Source organism: Etheostoma cragini, chromosome 9 (assembly GCF_013103735.1).
Source record: "Etheostoma cragini isolate CJK2018 chromosome 9, CSU_Ecrag_1.0, whole genome shotgun sequence".
Classification (NCBI taxonomy): Eukaryota; Metazoa; Chordata; class Actinopteri; order Perciformes; family Percidae; genus Etheostoma; species Etheostoma cragini.
In genome coordinates this window covers 18,272,720-18,292,889 of record NC_048415.1, presented here as the reverse complement: position 1 = coordinate 18,292,889, position 20,170 = coordinate 18,272,720, and the positions used below count along the sequence as shown (strand labels likewise).

Below are 20,170 nucleotides of genomic sequence, written 5' to 3'. Positions count from 1 at the left end.
CCCCCCCCCCCACCCCCCTCCCCAAACACAAACACTCAAGAGGTGCATGTACCGGCTGCTATGAGCCCCTTCCCATACTCAGAGAAATTTTCAAAAGAAAACACACCGAGTGTACTCTCTCACATTTGGAGGGGGGGTTGTGGGTTGTGGGCAGCAAACACAGAATGTAATAGTTAATAGAATGTGGGTAAGAAATTGTGGGTAAGTGTGTTGTAACTCAAAGTATTCGTAGGGGACGGGTGTTAAGAAGCAGACAGGTGCAGGGTAAAAAGGCAGAAACGGCGCCCAGAGATTGTGTGTGTGTGTGTGTTTGTCTTTGTGTGTGTGTGTGTGTGTCTGTGTGTGTGTGTATGTCTGTGTGCACCATACAGTTAAGGCACCAGCGTTGCAGCCACATGTTCCCCTGCTGACTGAGGATCGAATCCTGCCAGAACAGACTGTATGTCCCTCTCAGCTTCCCTACTGTCTCAGTAAAATGTGAGCAAATTGGAGAGAGAAAGAGAGAAAGATGCCATCTCTGTGTGGTCTCCACCTGCTGCCATTGGTATTGTTTGATACTTTCATACTCGCCTTCAATAATGTCTTACTTTCATGCTGTGTGTGTGTGTGTGTGTGTGTGTCTTGATGCATTTAAGCATTTTTTTTTCTCTCCATGTACTTGTGTGTGTGTGTGTGTGTGTGTGTGTGTGTGTGTGTGTGTGTGTGTGTGTGTGTGTGTGTGTGTGTGTGTGTGTGTGTGTGTGCGCGCGTGTGTGTGCGTGTGTGTGCACACCAGTACACAAGTGTCTATGTGTGTGTTTGGGGGGGAAACTGTGATTATGCTGAAGTGGCTGGAGCCAAGCAGTGGCGCTGTGTGTCTAATTACAGTGGAACAGAGCCCATTGATCCGCCATTGCAGTCCAATCTGTTTACTACAGATGTCTAACCTGCAAACGAGCCCATCAATCATATTCATATTTCACATCAACATTGAAGCTATATACATCACACATGCTAATATGCCACACACAAATTTATCTAAATGTATGCTTGTACGTGCAGAATTTATATCGTCATATATTTTTGATTTATTATCGGGTCAAGGGGAAGACGAGGAAGATGAGAAGGATGGAAGTAATTTTATCATTTGGAGTTGAGCTGAAATATTCACATTGTCTCAGTGAGTTAGGTCTCAGTAGATGCTACAGGATGAGCAGGACCGGCCATTAAAGCCTGGAGGTGTCACAAAGATTTAGTTAAGAATCGTGGACACTGATAATGCCTGCTTTCACTACAACAATAATAACTTTATGGACTTTAAAACTCAGAACATGCATGTCTACAAGTGACACGAACCAAACTAGCAAGATATTAAACAACATTTTCAGGGAGAAGCGTTTGTAAGCTGGCTAATATGATGGGTTTGTTAGAAAATACTGTTTATGTATTTGGCATTCATTAATATGACATCATCATCATCTTTGACAATACATTCTGGTCTGAGTCCACCACAAAGAAATGTGTATAATTAGTTTTATTTTTCAAGTTTGGCATTAGCATTCTAAGCTAAGGTTAGTCAAATGTATACTCCTAAATATATATAGTGTGAATTGTTTTGATCATCAACTACTAATAAACCAGACACTGACTAGATAATATACACACACACGCACACACACACACACACACGCACGCACACCTAATGCAGCCAATATAATGGGTTCGTTCATGTTTTCCAATTAACCTTGCCAGTGTCAGAAGAGATTAAATTATTAAGAAATGAAAGCCTCTGAGGTCACATAGTTTTCCTCAGCGGTGAAAATCCATCCCAGCACCTAACTGCTGTTTAAATGAAAGTTTATAATGCGATATTCCAAAGCAAAACTAATACACACTCTAGTTTAACGGGTAACCAATATATTAAGCTGGCGAAAACAGAACATCTGCATCAATGAACTAAAACCAGCTTAGCAACAAACACATTGCTTTAGGTAATAAAACTAAAATGGTTGGAATATGCAGCCAGTTTATTTTTATTTATTTTTTTACAATTTCTTCTACAACAAAGCCCCTCTACCCACTGTGATCTTTAAACTGTAGAAAATTCTTGTTTTATGTTTGCAAACACGGTTTTAGAAATGTCCACATGTGAGGATGCTCAGCTTGTTCCACATGCAGGGACCTGCGCTGCATGAGCTCCCTACAGGCCGAGGTGGATCCACCACTTCTACTCAGCAAAGACGTGCCATCCCCTCTGGCTACAACTTGTGTGGAAGAGGATTCGTTTCCCAGCAGGACAATGAGCCTAAACATGCAGTGAAGTCTGTTTGAAGACCACAGAGGAGCAGTGCTGATGTGCACTGCTTTGCCTCCACAGACACCAGACTTCAACATCACTAAACAGAGAGTGAATTGTGATTATTGTAAAATGTGGAAATCCATCTATCCATTAATTATAGGTATCTGCTTCTTCTATTCAAGGTCACAGGAGGGCTGGAGCCGATACCACCTAAAAAGGTAAAAACATTTACATATTTTGAGATTTTTTTTTGCAGATACATCTTTGTGAATGCTTGTATAAATATTACATAATAGATATAACTTGATTGCAAATTGTGTATTAGTATACAGTGACATAAATATTGAGACTTAGAATGACTTCCTCTGGAGCAATACAGTTAATATTATCGATCTAGATTTATTACTATCCTAATATTTAAGTCCACTAGGATGTTCCATTTATTTTATGCTGTTGGTCTGAATACCTTCACTTCCCTCCATTGCAGGCTTTTTTCCTCTGTGATTTGTCCAGATGTGTGATCTTGCCTTGCACAGGTATGCGTGTAATTACACACACACACACACACACTCTCTCTCTTACGCCACATACCTGAAAATGTGTTCGATTTGGGGTGTTTTCTTATCATAAATACACTTTTTTTCTTGTAATGACAATGTATCAAATGAGCTTAATTTACCTGTTCTAAACTGTACATTTACCTGTCATGAATAGTCTAAAATATCTTTTCAGGCAGTAAAGCAACATGGATCTATTTAATAACAGAGGGTATTCTTTCAAAATCTATTAATGGACAGTATAAAGAAGCCATTAAATCTGGGGGTAAATATTAGGGCTTTGGATACTTACTACTTGGTCAGTATTTTTGTTTATACGTCTAAGACTTTATTCTCTTTAAATCCCCAGAAGTTACGATTAAAGAGACACAAATCTGGTCTTTCAGTGTGAAAGAAGCACATGATAAGTGAGGCATTGGAGGGGCGTCTCTCTGTTAATGTGCCACAACAACCAGATGAATCAGTCCCAGCGTCTCTCTCCATGCCTTTCCACCGCCGAGTCACGTCCTGCCACCGCGCCGACCGCTTGCTTAATGCCGCTTGGCGGTCGGCAGGTGTCGCTCTCGCCGTGGCCCGGGCTGCACGGGGCGCCATAGTGCGCTGCCTTTGCTACAGGCGCTGGATTTAGTAATCAATATCGATCGATCGGTGAGGAAGGGGGCCCTGATTACTGAACCAAGCTCGGCGTAGAAAAGAAAAAAAATCGATCATTGCAGCTTTTAGAGCTACAGTAGGCACCGAGCAGAGGGGCGGACATAAACTCATGCACAAAGAGCAGCCGGACAAGAGCAGAAATCCTGGTTTGGAGTTGAGTGTTTTCTGAGGTGTACACCCTGCTGCTACACTGGCACAGAGAAATGGGATTTCTGTTACTGCTATCTAGAGCTGTGAACGGGAGCTGACCTACTTTGAATGGATCCCTCAGGCTCCCCACAAACACACAAAGTCTGATTCACAAAGACACGGGTTTCAATGTCAGATGCATGTTTAGTTCTACATTTTATTTAGGCCTACAACAATATTCTTGTTATATTATTTGCCATGAATATAATGCAGAATCTCCGTTTATCCCCATGAATGTCAATTCAAGGGCCTTTTGCATCGACTCGAGGGCCACGCAGTCTTTTCTCTTAAACTCTCAAATTCCTTAATGAGTGATTTTTTTTCTTCTAACTCCTTTCTACTCGGATGGAAATGGCTTAGGCCCATTTCTTTTCCACTGATGACATTAATATTCCTTGCTTCACGACAAACCAAGCGAGGTTAAGAGAAAGGCCCTGGGTGTTCAATATGGATCGATAGATTCGTGAATAATTCGTGTGTGAAATTCAGTTCGTCCAATTAATTATGCCTCGGAGGAGGGGAGTGGGCCCGGAGAGGAGATTCATGAAGGGGTGGAGACACGAAAATACACCAAGAAGGAAGGAAGGAAGGAAGCGTGATGATCCAGCTTTCTTTGTGGACTAAAATCAGAGATGGGCTGGAGAGGAAGATGAGTAAACGATCATCACCTGTTCTGCCTGCATATGTTTATACCGCGTGTCCACATCTGTCTCAGGCCTCCTCTGTCCCTGCAGATGTGAGTCCATCTTCAGCATTAATCATTTATTGATCACCACTGCCCTTCCTGCTTATAATGAGAAAGTCAAACGGCCTAATATTATGCCTAAAGTGTTTTATGGTTACCATGCAACCTCCAATCCGGCAACCCTTTTGCGATCCATGTAAAAGCACACGAGATCAACATCTGCTGATTTAATTAATTTACCATTAGGCGTGTTTAGACACACACACACACACACACACACACACACACACACACACACACACACACACACACACACTCACAAACTCTGCATCCCCTTTAATGTTGGAATTCAATCCTGTCCTCACTATGCAGGACCAGTTTGCTTGTAGTTGCATTCTACTCCGGAATATAAGAAGCATGATTGGTCAATTTGATGTTTAGGGTTTAGTCTATTTATTAAGTAACGTCTCTGCTGTTTCGCATGGGCTGTTGCCTTAAAGATTGATGTCTAGCAGCAAGGGCCTCTCTGTGTACGATGGCATTTATTTCATTCCTCATGTGCTGCAGGGGCAATGCCAAGCTCTCTCTCTCTCTCTCTCTCTCTCTCTCTCTCTCTCTCTCTCTCTCTCTCTCTCTCTCTCTCTCTCTCTCTCTCTCTCTCTCTCTCGCCAGGCCAAAACACTTCCAGCTCAATACCCCTTAATGTAATGAGTGAGAATTGGTGTTAATATACTGATAAAGCGGCACAATTTGTTTGTTTGTATTCTCCAGCGACTCAGCTGCGAGGCATTCCTTCTCCAGCTTTTCAATAACACTCAACCTGCACTCAGTTACACCTTCGCCCACATCCCACCTCAGTCACTCAGCTGCCTGCATGCCCGCAACATTTTACTTTTAGCTCTTACATTTGCTCTATCATCTGTCACAGCCATGCATGCCCTGGGCTGATTTGAAAATATATGCTGAATATTTTATGTCGTCTGTCAGTTTGAGATGCACCGAATGCATCTGAGAAATAATATTTTATTCAGCTCTGTTTTTACACCAACGTGTTATTAGCAACCCAGTGGTAAAACCTATAAGAACAAATTCAATAGTCTGTACAGGCTGCTGCCTGAGATGATCACGCTCCTTATGAGGTTTTAGATAATTAAATGCACTCAGCCATTTAAGCGCATGATTGAGAGAAACCGTATGACTGAATTTTTTACCTGCATTACTATTATTATTTTTTGCCAGTTTAATAGCAGCCTTGGTCCGCATGTGTCATTTATTTGTATGAGTGCCTCCATTGTTAGAGTGATACTCGTATCTGCGATTATCATTGATTTAGTTCATAATTGCTTTGACCAGTTATGCGTGATGGTGGTAATGATCACGACGCTTTATTTTGTAGGGACAGGCAGGCCTACTAAGGTTTCATTTCCCACAAACAACAAGTGTGTGTGTGTGTGTGTGTGTGTGTGTGTGTGTGTGTGTGTGTGTGTGTGTGTATGTGTGCGTGCGTGCGTGCGTGCGCAATTTATGAATGCATTAGCGGCTTCTTTACTTAAGGAATTTAGACGAATTATGCTTGAATTGAATCGTGATTGTGAAATTTGGGACTAGTGTTTAAAATATAAAAATGGGTTAACCCAATAAACAATGAATAATAACGCAGTACCATGCTGAGGGGTCTCTTTTGAAGTGGGCTGGGTGAGCGCCGGGTGGAGAGACTCTGTGGCCGGTCAATAGACCCGCACGTCTGGGGCTTCATGCGGATGGGAAACCGTGTGCCGGGACTTAAACTCTCTTTACGCTCCTTTTCATTTGCTGTATAGAGAATTTACACGCCTTTTAAAGCTGCGTAAATCTGTCGGAGGCTTATTTATAGTGAAACACAAAGAAAACAGATGTGAGGTAGAAACCAAGCCTGAACTAGGCCTAATGGGGCTTTTTTTTTCTTTTCTTGTGAGTTTGCCTCTCTGTTTAATTAGGTTAAAGTCTGCCACCTAGTCTACATGTACACCAATGATGTCAAGTTGTACATATTTAGAAAAGTTACATCACAGGATTTATCGAAATATGTTTTTATTCTCCAAATGGCAGCTGTCACTCTTCTTTCTATTTCTTATTACTCGCATGAGAATCAGCAACGTGATCTGCAGTCAGATGATACCGTTTACTCTCCACGGGGAGACAGACAGCTTTTCAATACGCAGGAATTTTCAAGATTCAATTCAATACACTTCTCACTCAATCACGTGAAGACAGAGTCAACAGAAATATTTCTACACCAACCATTATTGTGGTGACTTAATTGCATTTATATAATTCCCCACAATGCTACACAAAGTATATTAGATTTAAATGAACAAAGTGTGTGGCACTTTATTCTCTTTTTAGGGTTCATTATTTATTAGGGTTTATTAGCCAGTATAAGATTTATTTTCCCAAGGTATTGCCTTAAGAAAATTAAATTTGTTTAAAAGTGTCTACTCCCTTTTAAAAAAATCCGCCAATTTATTCCAGCACTCCTAAATCATTTTTTAATAATTAATTCTGTGCACAACAGTTCCAACCACTAATGAAAACAGATGTGGTAAAATAATAGTAGTAATCAGTAGAATGTAGGTTAAATTATAATAATTTTAGAGTTTATATTTAGTCCACGCATTATGAACGCTGTAGTCTGTTCATCTGCATTATATTTTTGTCTGTAAAAAGAAAAAAATTGTTGCAATCAACACACACGCACACAAATATATATACACACACATATGCGCGCGTACACACACACTTTTCAGAAACCCTGTAAAGCTAACTGAAGAAAGAAAAGTCAGCGTTTTCATATCGGCTCAGTAAAGCAACAAATTATTAATTCAGAACAAGCCGAAGCCTGTTCGTTATATTTAATAGAATAAAGGCTAGCCTATATGCGCCGACATCGATTCTTTCATCAATTGATTTCACAGTTGTTTTGTTCCTTTGTTGATCTTTATGGGGTTGCCCAACCGGAGTTTCGGGTTGCATCTGTGGGTACGATAAGCTGTGTGTGCGCGTGCGCGTCTGTGTGTGTTTGCGGTTTTGTGGAGATCGACCCTGTAAGACTTACAAGAGGTTCAGTGCTAACCATCTGCTGGCTCTCACCAGCAGGAAAATACAGTTCCGTCTCAACCTGAAGTTTTATTTTTACACGCTGACTCATTTAATCTAAAAAGAGACTAAACGATTCATTTGGATCATTTTACAGACTGCAGAAATGTCCGTTTTAACCTCATTTAGTTATGCATTGGATCTCAAAATCTTATTTTGTCGACGATTTTATTAGATATAAGGAACATATAAGCTATGCATTTTTCTTTTTCACCCTAAAACATGGCCACTTGTTTTGTTTACCAAATTAAAACATATAAATCCCGCAAGAAATAAGTGGAACAATCTGCCTCTTTTAACACCTAATAATAGATTAAATGACTTCTTGCTCTTTTAGAAACCGTTGTTCAATACGGATACAGGTGTGCCTTCACTTGTCTTTAATTGCATGGACAATGTTCCTGCCTTGTGTTCTTAAGCTGCGCATTAAACAAGCCATTACGGGGCCTTTAATAACCGATGGCCTGTCAGGGAGTCAGATAAAGCGTGCGGACACACAACTTGCCTCACTACAGCGCGCGCTGGACCAACACGGCGTAATCCGTTACTTATTTCCCAAAGCTCTTGATATGAAGTACCAGACTCCTCTCTGTGGGAGCAGCAACATCTGACACGTTACATCAGCAGATTCACCCAATCACAGTTGTTTGCTCGGTAAGAAATCTGAGGCGAAGAAGGTGGGGTCATCCGGCTAGTGTTTAGATAAAACAGGTTAGATTAAGGGGAAAACTGTACCTTTATACTAACTCTGACCTTTTTGTAACTGGGAAAACTGCATGAAAGACATGCAGTGCCGGCGCGCCGCACGCGCGGAGCAGTTCTGGGGCATCCCGTCGTTACATAACAACGCGCTGAGTTCAGTCGACACAATGCTGATGTGCTCTGGTCAACATTTTAATTGCACAACAGCCTGCTCTTTGGAACCGTCCCTTGCTGTGGCTCTTATGTAAACCACTGCAGATTGTGGCGGGTCAAAAGCCACAGATTTGTATCTTCATCTTCGCGCACAGACCAACGCCGTGTTTACCCTACATGTGACTCCAGAAAGCAAGGACGAATGTTGAGATTTAATTATTTGTATCTTAGGTTTGGGCCCTTTGTATATTTGCCTGAGAAAAGGGGGAGGGGCGCACGCGGTGCCATTAACCCTATGGTGCTAGCCGCGTGCATTCAGTCAACTCTGCCAGCAATTTGATTTAAAGGTCATTCTCTCCTATCGATCCGGTTCGGCGAGGGGGCGACGGAGTAGCGTAGGAATTGATCATCTAAAATAGAAGAGACGGTCTTTGAGACTGTACAGAGTCCAGGCCTCTACTGCATTTCTAATTGCTATATGCACGCCCCCAGTGTAAATTGGAAAGAGGTGTTTGTGGGGGTGGGGGGTGAAGATGTGGGAGACAGTGCAGACTCCTGCTTCTGTTAATCTGATTTCTATTAAAATTAGATTATTTTAATAATAAGGTCGACTTGGTCAGAACAGGGTGTGTGGGATGTGTGATGAGCGAAAAGAGATTACACGACTGTGAACTTTAAATCGTCTGGTGCTGCTAATCCGCCTCCATCACAGACATGGAGCTGGGCTACTAACCCTCTCACCATTAAAAGTCAGCACTTCACTGTTTTGACCAGAGTATGAGGCGAGGTGTGAAGCAGGCCAGTGTGAGAGCGTGCGTGTATTAGTCATTCTGTTGTATGTTATGAAGGGTGAGCTGTTAATGGGAGAAATGGTGTTGCATGGTTGAGATGGAGGGGGTTGCATGGCTGCATGGCCCAGCTCCAGAGATGGAAAGCAGAGGCCGGGGAATGGAAATCGATACAGATTCAGGGCTCGCCAGATCGGCCTTAACAATGTGGCGCAGACGCACTCTACATCCCGATCACATACACAGAGGAGAGAAGAAGCAGGGAGGCGACACGTATGCTGTAGCTGGTGCTATGATATTGTTCTGTGTGAATTTAACTTACAGGAAGCTGCAGTCATCTAGATAAGCATTCATTATCATATTTTAGGGTAGGTGATTTTCTTCAACCCCTCTATTCTTACAGTACTTCCCACGATGCGTTCAATTTTGAATATTCATATCGACCTACGAGATGAAGATTTATGCAAATGTCAACTTAGATGAATTGACTTTGCCTTCCACAATATGCAGCAAGCCTCCTCATCGCCGGGCTGCATGTAAGGATGCAAGGCGTGAGATGTCATTCCGTCTGATCTGCGCTACACTGAACCCGGGATTTAAACAAAATAGCCTCGAGGTACAACCTCAAGAAAATTACTGTTGCTCTCCCACCACAGGATTTCAAAGACGATGCTTGTAAATGCGTGTCTCTGTACTTACAGCACACGTTGCTGTGCTTAACGAACAACGAGGCTCTGAAACCGCAGCTGCACTGTTTATCCCCCCTATCTTCCCCTCACACATCAATTATTAAAGTACCAATCGATCATTTCGCAGGCTAACATCAAGCTATCTCTTCATGAAAAAAAAATCCTGTTTTAGATTAACCCGCATCAATCACATCTTAATGCCCTATCCAATTAAACCCATTATCCCGGTTTAAATGACCCCCCAAAAAGTGCCACTCTGGACTATTGGCGTTGCTTTTGGATATTTTGGTGATGAATAAAGACGACTTCCAGTTTATCTTATCAGGGGGGGGGGGGGGGGGGGGGGGGGCTATGTGACTTATATGGAAATCCCTGTAGGCTTCGTGCTGGACTGGAAAGTATAGGGAGTAGGGTGAGGGTGGTGTGATTGACGCGAATGTGGATGGTAATATTGATCGATGGGTGGAAGCTGTTGGATGAAATAATGGTGTTTAGGGCCTACAAGAATGCTATTAACTATGTATTGGTAAAACTCCACTTCACCACCTTGAACTGTCCTCAAAACAGAAAGGATACCCTGCAGTTCAGTGTGGTTTATTTCAGCACTCTGGACAGCGCCTTGAAAGCACCCGACCTGCAGGAATAAACTGCTTCCTCATAGGCTGCTCAATGATTTGTGGGGAAATAAAAAGCAGTTTGTAGCCTTTATTAGGTAACATACATACCCAGAGAAATCAATTCCATTAGCAGAAGAGCATGAATTCATACCCTTTCTTTCTGAAAATCCAAAAATTAAGCTCATACTCTCTGCGAAAGGCAACTAGTCAACTCAATAAAAATATATCTACCGAGCTGGGGGGGGGGGGGGGGGGTTGGATTGCTCCAGTATTAGGCCCGTGTAAACTACGTGTAGTTCATTGAAACATGAATAGAGGCCTCCCACCCTCATTTTCAACAATGTTTTTCCTCCGTGGCCCGTGGGCCTTGACCTGCACACCCTGGCACGTGCTCCGGCCATTCAAATGGTAATAAAGCGACTGCGCTTTTTTTTATTCGAGGGAGAGAGGCATTGGCATGCACCTCATCCCTGTCACATGGAGAGAACCAAGGAGCAGGAGACCCTATCTGGTACCAAAATTAGAAATGGAAACGCGACATTTGTGGGGATATACCGGACGTTTGATGATAAAATTGAATATTTCTGTGTTCGTGAAGATTTCTGTCTACACGAAAAATACCCGAATGTCCGTATAACACAAACCCCATAGGACAAATGAGTTACACACGACAAACAGAACATGATTTCAAACAACAATGAAGAAGGTGTGCAGGAGCGTTTTTTAACAGCTGTCCTCTTTCCCCCCTTTTCCGGCTCCCCCCTCTGCTCCGGGGGAGAGACCAATGGGAGAGAGTGCTGAGGCGGGATAATTGATAGATGCACTGGCTATCCTTATCGATCAGGGCTGTATTGACCCGACCAAATACATTGAGATGGAGTGTGGAATTCAACACAGATGCAAAGACGAATTGTTTTTATCGTTAATGCGATCTCTAAATGCCTCGCAATGACGCTTCCTATATAACCTACAATATAGTCGACGAATACATGGGATTTGAGATACTCGAAAAATAAAAGACATCCAAAGGTTAAAGCTTTTTACTGGGCCTTCGTGGGTGTTATGAGTCTGAAGAACACAATAGGGGGAATGCCTGTGGCTTTTTGCCCTCGTTGCATTAGGAGATGTTGGGCGTGAAGGGCACACATTCCCCCCAAACAGGCATCTTTGATCTGCTTTTTATTTCAGGGGGTGGATTGTCGTTTGTGTGTGTGTGTATGTGTGTGTGTGTGTGTGTGTGTGTGTGTGTGTGTGTGTGTGTGTGTGTACAGACACTGGAATTTTCACATTAGCTAAGCAGGGCAGCTTCATTGATTTGTGTGACTGTGATGAATTTGGAATAGTAATTTGAAATTATTGATTGATGTGGCCAAGCGAGTATGGCCCAGCCTCACTTTCAGCATCACAAAATCCCCCAACTCCCACTCCCAGCCCACATGCGCATCGAGGATAATGGTGATTTTAAATGCAATAAGTAAAATGTTGCTCCGAGCATTTACATACAAGTCATTTGTCATTTTGCCCACATGGCTTTTTCTTTGAGACCTTTTGTGACTGCAGATTAATACAATGGGAAAAAAGCGCTCAAAAAGCTGCTCTTTTAAGACGGAAAAATAAACATTTTGCGGATTTATATAAAAAAAGATACTTCAAATAAAATAGTGCCATCTATCACCACTTATCGCCACCGGATCAAATTAAGAGTGTAGCACGTGCGTGCGTATTTTGTTGCAGAAATACGCACGCATACGCCTTACACCTATGGGCTGCCCTGGACCCGACCACAATCAAACATGCAGGTGTGCACTCTCGCAGGACTGGGCCACTCCTACATGCCAATTGAATTGTGTGTGTGTGTGTGTGTGTGTGTGGGGGGGGGGGGGGGGGGGGGGGGGGGGGGGGGGGGGGTATCCTGATGCCGGGTGTGGAAGATATAAAACCCTACAGCCCAATTAGCTTTAACAGCAGTGGCACTTAAAAAGACAATTGTGGAGTGTTTAAATCTTTATTTACCAGAACCCTACTAAATGCGCAAAGGAACAATTTACATGTCATTAAGTGCTTTTCAATAGCGCATTGACTGGAACTAAAATATGCCACTATATCTGCTTAATTAAACTGTTCGCTGAAATACGACACAGAAGTGCTGATTGACGTTTGGAAGACCAGAACGTCTAAACAGGGCCTTTACACAAACATCAATGAGAGGGGACCTCTCACTCACATCTCTGTTTCAGCCCCACTGCGACTCTCGTTTTCATTTACGTCCTGTTAATCAGGTGGTAGGTGTTAAAGGGTTTAATGGGGGCGGGAATGTGGGTTCAAATCACAGCGTTTAGTGTATAATCTTTGCGCAGTAAACGTTAAAACGATAGGTGAAAGAGATGAACCAGTCAGAGTTGGTCACAAATTGTCTCTTAACAGAAGGGATGTCCAGTCCTTTCCCTCATCACAGCTCAGTGAGCCCATACATATAATTTCACAACTTAAAACAGTCAAAAATTCTCACTGTCAGAATGGCAAATCACTGAACCAACTTTGGAGGCGAGATATCCCAGAGTGCAGAGGAGACAACAGGCCAGAGAAAGAGTCGTATGTTAGTGTCTCTGTCTTTTCAGATCCAAATCATTTATCAGTGTGCTACGCTGAAAGGGGACGCCTGGACCTGAAATATTGATCCACAGGAGGTCATGCTCCCCCGACTCTTTGGCCAGGCCTCAGACAATCCTTGTTTGCGACGACGCGCTTATTTGACTGAGGAGTGCCCGAGTAATACATCAAGTTTGTTAGATAAAAATGAATACTGAGTATTTGAGTTGCAGGGATATCTGTGTGTATGTGTGATTTACATTTAAACCCTAAAGTAATGGCTGCAAGAGGTAATACGTTTTCAGTCACATCCTGCTGTTTGGTCTCTCTTTCTGTGTGTTGGTTGTGTGTGTGAGAGTGAGGCAGCGTAAGGGAGATATGTGTACCCATGCTGTATCTGTGCGTAAAACCTCTCAGTGTGCGTAGCAACGAACACATCCCCGCAGACTTGGTTTGCACCTCGTCTGCTTTAGAGAGGTGCTTCCTCTTTTGTTTATAACAGCACCAGTGTTGCACAGCGTCTGTTTGTACTATCATGGGTTGGAGCATCAATCAAAATATAGATTCCCCCCAACATTTAACACCCCAACTGTCACGATGAAGTTTTACTCGATACAATCGACTAATAACTTCTAGTAATGTCTGTTTGAGCATCCATTGACAGTCTCGCCACATTGACTTCTAATTGATCCCTCCACATCACTCAGGTTGGGAGCTGTCTCCTCACTCACCTGCAAGCCTGAGCGCCGACATCCGCTGGAACTCGGGCTCCTGGAGCCACTTCCACATCCTCCTGAACGTCTCCCGGCCAGACTTGAGTTTACTCCACGGTTTAGGGTTCCGCAGCAGGTCGGACAGAGTTCCCTGGGACCGGCACAAGATCCTCTGAGCAAAGATGGCCTGGGGGATGCTGTAGCGTTTGAGCTCTGCTGTTATTCGCTGTGCCACCTCCTTGGTGTTTATCTCCTCCACCTGCCCTGACCCACCTCCCTGCCCGCCTCCCACCACCGTCTGCCTGTCTCGGTCTGACAGCATGGACCCGTTTGCCTGAGAGTGCGGATGGCTGTGATGGTGTATGCCGTTCAAGGATGTCATGAGCCCGGGCCCATGGCCCCCGAGACCCCGGGCCAGGTGCTCCTCGCCCCGGGACAGCATGTGGGACTCGAAGCCCCCCGAGGAGATCATCTTGTCGTTGGAGAGATGAGCTCCAGGTCCATAGGCGCTGAGAGTCTGCTGGGAGCTGTGCAAAGACCCGAGACCGTTGGACAGGGGGGAAAGTGGCTGCCCCATGCCGGACATGTCTTTGGGGTAGTGGCCATAGAGGTTGCTCATGGAGGCGAGGCTTCTGTCGTCCCTCATCAGGGTGAAGCTGCCGCTGACATTCCCGGCTGCGAGTCGCTGGTGCGCCGGATGATGGTGAGCATGTGGGTGTGGATGGTGAAATTTCTCCGAGACGGTGGATATGGGGGGCAGGTGCTGCAGCGGCGTCAGCGTGGTGTAGGTGCTGCTCAGGCTCATCCCGGAGTCGCACGACATGGTCATCGCCGGATGCAGGGGCCCAGACAAAGCGTGGTCTGTGCGGTAGTCCCCTGCTCCCTCCAGTATCGAGGCCATGCTGGACACCATGGCTGACCGTCCGTGCGACACCAAGTTCCGATGCGACGCCGACGACTGGCGCGCGTGGGGGGAGTTCATTAAGTCGCTCGTTTGATGGGAGTGAGATACACCGTGCAGATTTCCAATGTTTTCCATTGTAAGCTCCATCGTTGAAAGGATCTTTATTTCCACCCCTCTCACCGCTCTCTCCCTCGCTTCTCTCCCTCTCTCGCTGTCGCTCTATCTCACACTCCTTTCCAATAAATTTTGAACGATTTCAAAGCCAAGCCATTGATTGTAGTTGCCTCTCTGCAGTCAATCCAGCATGGTTTTAAAAGATCGGGTCCCGGCCGCCTCACAAACTGCGCCGCAAACCTCTGCTCAGTGCGTGAAGGTGTCTGCGCCTGCCTGGATTTCTTTCGCTCTAGAGCACCTTCAACTATACCCAAAGCGCTGCTCTGCTTTCTGTGTGTATATTGACGCGCCCGCGCTCATGTTAAGAGATGAGACGGCGCCTGTGCGCATGTGCGCGCCCCCGTGGTGTATCCTCGCACTCGCGCACTCTGTCTGGGGCCGACCTGACGTCACTGGCCCCTATGTCATGGGTTGTTGTCATGTTGCACACTGAACCTCAAATTCCTGAAAAAGATTGCATTAGAAACTTGGGAAGATAAAACACAGAAGTGCAATCCTCTGCAGTGTGTGCAACATTTACACTCAGATGGATAAGAAGGACTCACGCCTTGTTTTCTTTGATAAAACCCTTTGACACGCTAGCAACACGCGGGATGCCTCTCTTAAAGGTTAAATATTAATTGACATGTGTCATATCGGGCCATGAGCGTTATAAAAAAAAACGGAGGTCACAGCTCACAGCCTCTGCTTTTTAGAAGTGCATTTATAAACCCTCGTGTTCTACTGCCAAGTCAAAAACCGACAAACATTTGACATTTTCATCCCTTTTTCAGACATATTTCCCTAACACCACCTTACTACCGCTAGTTTTACAGTACCTTTTGGAATTTATGGTCAATAACCCTCATTTTCTTAAAGAACTATGCCTAATATTTGAGTTGAAAACCAGACATTATGAATCATTTTGGCTAATAGTTAAAATTAGAGGAACGTACAGATGCGTTTAAACATGAATTAAAGTAAACAATTGTATTTGCAAAGGGCGTTGTATGGAACCCAATTCATTTTTGTGGTAATTTGGATAAAAAGAAACCCATATTTCAGATATAGATATTTTTAAAGGGGTCAGACTTGACCCGAGGACAGCAGGAGGGTCAAACTGAAGACGCATCCTTTCTTGATGCCAACTGAAATAATTGTCGTGTGTATTTGTAATGATGTAAAAAAAACTAAGAACTTTAGAGTTTAAAACATGAGATACACAGCTATAAACTAGATGACCTTTGACACGTTTAAAAATACAAACAACTTCTTAATCAAATTACATGTGTGTCTCTCTTTGCAGGCAATAATCCCAAAAAGTAAATGGTCAAATGTTGCTGTCAGATGTCTCGACGTTAACTTTCACTCCAGAACTTTTTTTTTTTTTCTCTTCAGCCAATGTTACTGAATATTTCTGTCGAGTTTCAGTCCATCATCGCCTCAGGCTTTGACCCATCTTTGCTCCACGCGAATCCAAATCCCTCACATAAACTCTCACATAATGTTTCACAAAACTTCTCTATGAAACTTGCCCGCCCGCTGACGTCAATCCGGGTCAGCAATCCATCAATGTCAAAGTATGTATATGGATCAGGAGATGCATCGATAGGTTGCTGCCTATTGCAGGAGCGCGCAATATGGATGATATGTAGGTGTAGCAGGTAGAGATCGAGGGATTGGATTCTGTAAATGGCTAAGGAATAAGTTACGCGTTTTGGATGGAAACTAAGAGCAAAGCTTTAGGTATTGCTCTTTGTTATGGGGTGGATACAATGTCACGAGCACTTGCACAGCCCAGTGCAATATAGCCAAAATACCATGATTAATAATGAGCTAAAAGTATTTAGGTGGAACTACAGAGCCTATAATTCATTGTATTTAAATGGCGTTATAATGAAAGGTGCTTCGTGTTGTTTTGTAACACCTATGTCACACAATCTGAACAAACTCGGATCATTATAATTTCACAGAGCCTGCTGTAGGAGGCTATGTAGTGCAGGGTAGCTGGGTTGTATTTTTTGTAATTGTCTAGCACATGCTATAGTCTAGAGAGAGATGTACTGAGACAAGAAACACATAAGAGTGCTGGAAAATTGTCACAAAAAAACTTCACACCTCCTTGACATTCTCTAGACATGTAAACACACTGGTGTGTGTGTGTGTGTGTGTGTGTGTGTGTGTGTGTGTGTGTGTGTGTGTGTGTGTGTGCAGCCCTCAGAAGGCCTGTAGCTGCTCTGTAAACTATGTGAACACTGTTACCAAGTGAGGCGCCCTGGCATTTCTACCGGTGTTATGTAAAATGAGGCCATTAGGATTTCGACCCGAAGCTGGGAAAAAATAGTCTAACAATCCAGGAAGTGGCTTCACTAATCATTTGGAAATTGCATAAAATAATTTTTCCTGACCAGTGTTTACCAACAGTTAGGTCACGGCCATCCATAACTTCACTGATGAATTGTGATATCATCGGCCTTGGCACACAGCTCTTGCCACCCCTCCAAACGATGACCCTAAAAACTGTGTCTTTGCTGATTGCCAACGGGGGATGGTGGCTTTTGGCTTGTGCCATCGGGAGAACAGCAGTGTCCGCTTGGGTTAATGTCCCTGTATTGATCCCAGCAACCACTGCTATCGAAAATGAATTACCGAAGCCCGCATAGCAGCGAATCCGTCATCTGTGCTCAGCCAGCCGGCCAGAGCAGCTTATTGGTCGCGGTGGTGATGGATGTTAACTTTCATTGCTGGCTCCTTTGCTCCTAATTCACCAGGGTTTACAACCCAAAACAAAGCGCTGAAAAGTTTAATACTTTCACCAAGAACTCGTAAACTTCATATCAGTCCCCTTCTCTCTAATTTCTGTCTATTCTCTCCCCTGCAACACGAGGTCACGTTACCGCCACGCGGATCCAAACAGCTGAAACAACAGGGTCAACAGGCCGTGGGGAACTGATTAGTGTTCTTTTCCCCTTTTTCAATCAATCTTGTTTTCTTCTGTTTTATGCAACTTGGTCAAATCGTTCATTTAACCAGCCGAAAAAAATAAAAAATAAAATTGAATGCAAAGTAAACCCAGATATTTTCCCCAACACAAAAATCCATGTGTCCGCCTAGAGCTCCGTTTTAATTTGTATTTTAATGTAGTGTTTTCGAATACTTAAATAAGCATATCCTATGGCGAATACAATATGAAATATTAACTGTGTCGATATCTGCGGTGTGACTGCGGCGATGCCGCAGAGACCCGGTGATTTATTTCATATTAATAACAGCGGGCGAGGCAGTGGCTTCAGCACCACGTTGGCATCGACTTTACACACACACACACACACACACACACACACACACACACACACACACACACACACACACACACACACACACACACACACACACACTCACTCACTCACTCACTCACTCACTCACTCACTCACTATGACTGCAGTGTTGTTCGTGTTTTAATTTATTTGTTATTATTCCCTTTTTTTTTCCAAAAAGTTTAACATAAGACTTTGGTAATTCAGTGCAATATATGTTAAAGTAACCGAGGCCCAGCATTAGACTTTAATGAGGCCCAAAGCATTTTGTTTTTATCTTTAAGCACTGCTGTCGTTTGCTGATCAACTAATCAATGCTGAACCCGGAGCTTCGCTCAATGCATTTCTGAAGGATCGATAGTACCCAAAATGCATTGTGCTAAAATGGTTTAAGTTAGGTGTATTCTTATGGGCTTGACCTGTCTCAACACGCAGTTTCATTACAGGAAATGACCACATAGCACTTAGCTGAAAAGTTTAAGCTGAGCTTTTCATTTGGCTGAGTGCTGCAGACTCTGCAGTGTAAAAAACACATTACATTCAGTCTATATTTCCCTATTGTGAATACTATATACAGTAACTACAACTATAAATTAGTATTATTAGCAGGATCGTTGTTATTGAAAGTTGAAAGTAATGTGTAGATTCTTAAAAAGTAAATTTAAGAACAATTAATGAATTCTTCAGGATTTTTCCCAGGAACATATTTTTATGCCGAAGCCAGCCACAATATATTTTTTGACCCCCCTCAAAACCATTTTAATTCAATTGTATTTGTATTAAGCGCTGTGTTAATGAGAGCTATGTGCAGGGTCAACTTCTCCAGGAAGCTTGTGTATTTTCCCAGGAATCACTCGATAGAGACAGACTAATCTTTTCATGACTTCTTGAATGACTCCTGGCTGATACATCACACTTAATGTATTCTAAAGTATATTTACTTGAATCTGGCTATTGGCAAAAGTTAAGCAGCAGTGTTTAGTAATGTCGCATTGATCAGGCCTGTGAGCAAGTCAGTGGGACAGGGCGCTGCTCTGCTCTCGTCCCAACACACACACACACACACACACACACACACACACACACACACACACACACACACACACACACACACACACACACACACACACACACACACACAGATGTGGCCTTGTTGGGGTGGGGAGACTCACACTGCCTTGTTTGCCTATGGCTCTACTTTAAGTGTGTGTGTGTGTGTGTGTGTGTGTGTGTGTGTGTGTGTGTGTGTGTGTGTGTGTGTGTGAGAGTGTGAGAGTAAGTGAATAACATCAATATCCTTAACATTTTATTCTCATTAAATTCTCATAGAAATTGCAAAGTTGACCACATTAAACCTTCAGTTATTTCGCTCAGCAGGGTGCAGGCTGTTGTGAAACAGTTTGTGAAACAGTTTTTTTTTCTGTTGGGCTAAATATTATCAAGTGAATTCTTTTTTTTCTCTAGTCCTTAAACTTATGGCTTTGCCTTCAAACATGTTCTACAAACTTTCAATAGGCTACAGGCCAAATCAATGTCCCCCTCCATTTTGAATGTTACCTGTTTGTCCTGTTAAATCTTTAAACGGCAGCCTACTGTTAAAGCAGCTTGTTTCACAGTCAGAGCTGATATTGAAAAGGCCTAAATGTCGCAAGGGTAAAAAAAAAGAATCACTTGCACATTGAATCGCTGTATTTGTAAAGCGTTTTTCTGCAGTTTGTTAAGGAATTAGTGTGTTGCCACAGATTATTATTTAGCCACATTTGCATTTGAAAGCGTCCACCAATAGAGGACTGTGGTGATCAATAGCCCTGGTGCCACATCGATCTATAAGCAGTCTGATCGATTAACAGAAAGAATTGTGCACACATCTCTTCTCTTGGTTTCACTCAAAATGAAAGTTATAGAAATAGACGCTTAAATGCAGCAGGCCTGTCTGTGTGCGTAACCTGTGCGCAACGGCTCTAAACATATTTTGGACAACAGGTGCCAAATGAACCTGGCATGCCCTCCAGAAGACTTTCATCAATAATCAACACGGTAAGATGTT

The 20,170-nt window shown here is 43.4% G+C and overlaps 1 protein-coding gene across 1 annotated transcript in view; it reads right to left on the bottom strand.

Annotated features, from left to right (window-relative positions):
- The window catches only part of onecut3a (one cut homeobox 3a), a 20,153-nt gene extending 5,041 nt beyond the window's left edge, over window positions 1-15,112 (bottom strand). Inside the window, exon 1 of the mRNA XM_034882271.1 lies at window positions 13,768-15,112. Coding sequence (XP_034738162.1) covers window positions 13,768-14,800 — 1,033 coding nt within the window. The 5' untranslated portion in view covers window positions 14,801-15,112. The remainder of the gene's footprint in view (window positions 1-13,767) is intronic.
- Between the last annotated feature and the right edge of the window lie 5,058 nt (window positions 15,113-20,170).